Source organism: Oxyura jamaicensis, chromosome 4 (genome assembly GCF_011077185.1).
Source record: "Oxyura jamaicensis isolate SHBP4307 breed ruddy duck chromosome 4, BPBGC_Ojam_1.0, whole genome shotgun sequence".
Classification (NCBI taxonomy): domain Eukaryota; kingdom Metazoa; phylum Chordata; class Aves; order Anseriformes; family Anatidae; genus Oxyura; species Oxyura jamaicensis.
Window position 1 is genome coordinate 71475667 of NC_048896.1, and position 1735 is coordinate 71477401.

The 1735-nt window shown below is 47.0% G+C and overlaps 1 protein-coding gene across 1 annotated transcript in view; it reads right to left on the reverse strand.

Moving 5' to 3' along the window:
- Positions 1 to 1421, reverse strand: part of SHISA3 (shisa family member 3) — a 4316-nt gene extending 2895 nt beyond the window's left edge. The window contains exon 1 of the mRNA XM_035324404.1: positions 1219 to 1421. Coding sequence (XP_035180295.1) covers positions 1219 to 1421 — 203 coding nt within the window. The remainder of the gene's footprint in view (positions 1 to 1218) is intronic.
- Between the last annotated feature and the right edge of the window lie 314 nt (positions 1422 to 1735).

Genomic DNA, 1735 nt, shown 5'->3' on the forward strand with positions numbered 1-1735 from the left:
GGGCTGCGGGGCTGCGGGGCCGGGCGGCGGCGAGCCCCGACGGGGCGGCCGCGGGGGCTGGCCCCACGCCGCTCCCCCCGCAGCGCCCAAACGCGGGGCCGGCCGGGCCTGCCCCCCGCCCGCAGCCCGAGCCAGGAGCGCGTTAAACATCGCCCGTGTGCTTAAAAAAAAAGAAAATCGCAAGCGGAACATATTTATTGCAAGGACTCCGCTTTTAGCTCGTTTCCTCGATGCTTTTTCTTTGCAAACGCGTACCCGCGTGGGATTTACAGCCTCTTTTGGGCCTGTCACCTTTCTTTTCCAAACGGAGAGGGAGAGTGTGGGGCAGGGGAGGAGGGACGCCTCTGTTCGTATGGTCGTCTGATCCCTTTTCTGCTGGAGGAATAACAGCAAGTCACCAAGCACCGGGAAAACCACAAAAGGAACTGCTTATTCATTTATTCTAGAGGAAAAATAATATATTTTAAATGAACTGAGCAGATCTGGATTTCTGGTTCAGGCGGAGAAACATTTCTCTAAATGATGTGTCCCTCGTGTGCTATCCAAGAGGCGCTCCTGCTTTCACAGCAGAAGTGCTTACGAAACCAGCGTCACGTTAAAGTTGGGCTGGGGCAAAGACTACACATTTTTACTACATCTCAAACCTCCTGCCATCGTTTACTGCTGGGGTATGAATATGTATACCCGAGGCTGACCGCTTGTCACCCATTTTGAATGCCCATGTCACTAATTTCAAAAGTTGGCAGGTTCGGTGAAACAAAAGGAACAAAGTGTGCTGTGTACCAGCAATAAAATTCTCTGCGCTGAGAACCATCTATCAAGACCTTAGACTTCTGGCCAACCCTAAATACAGTCCACAAGCACAATATTTGTGTTTGTTTTTCTTTTAACTAGCCTATTCTGTCTTTTTTTTTTTTCCCTCTGACCTTTTTTTTCCCCCAGTTTTGACTTCTTTAAACATAACCAGTACTACTGGATAGGAAAAGCAAATAGAAAATTGTATAAATGCAAAATATTTTTCATGGCTAGCTAGCAGGTGTAGGCACAGAAATAACAAAACTGGATATTAAAGAAAACAGATTTCTAACATGAAGATGTGATATTCTGTCCCATTCTGCATTTTCATTTTGAAATGATGATGTGAATTAAACTTGTACCGACTCTGACTTCCCAGTTTTTACAAGCTGATGTTAAATATTAATAGACTTTTGCATTTACTTCGCTGTGGTTTCAGAGCAAACACAGCCTCCACGGGATGTTTGAAAATGTATGGCATTGAGAGGCTTAATCCGGCTTCCAGGAAGGGCAGAAGGAGCCTCGCTGTTGACCAGGACGAGACTTGGAGCAGGAGCTCGGCGAGGGCTGCACGGTGCCTTCAACCATGCTCTGCTGTGCTGTAGGTCTGCAGACAACAGGTCCATCCTGACGAATTCCTGGAAAAAGCCAGATTTGGTAGGAATCATTCAGTAACTGTGTCCCAGTTCATACAGAAGTTGATCATGCTAATTAATTCACCAGCTTACAAAACACGGAGGTCTGAAAAAAATCATTCCAACATACATATATTAGGTATTTTGCTGCTTCACTGCGGGAATGGATGAGAGATTTTGCAGGGGGGGAAAGCTGGAGGGGGGAACACTCCTAATCCACAGCCATCAGCAAGCCTCTGACCTGGTTTTAAGCTCCTGTGTTACACCTCCTGTGCTTGGCTGGTTAACAAAATGCTATCAGTCGG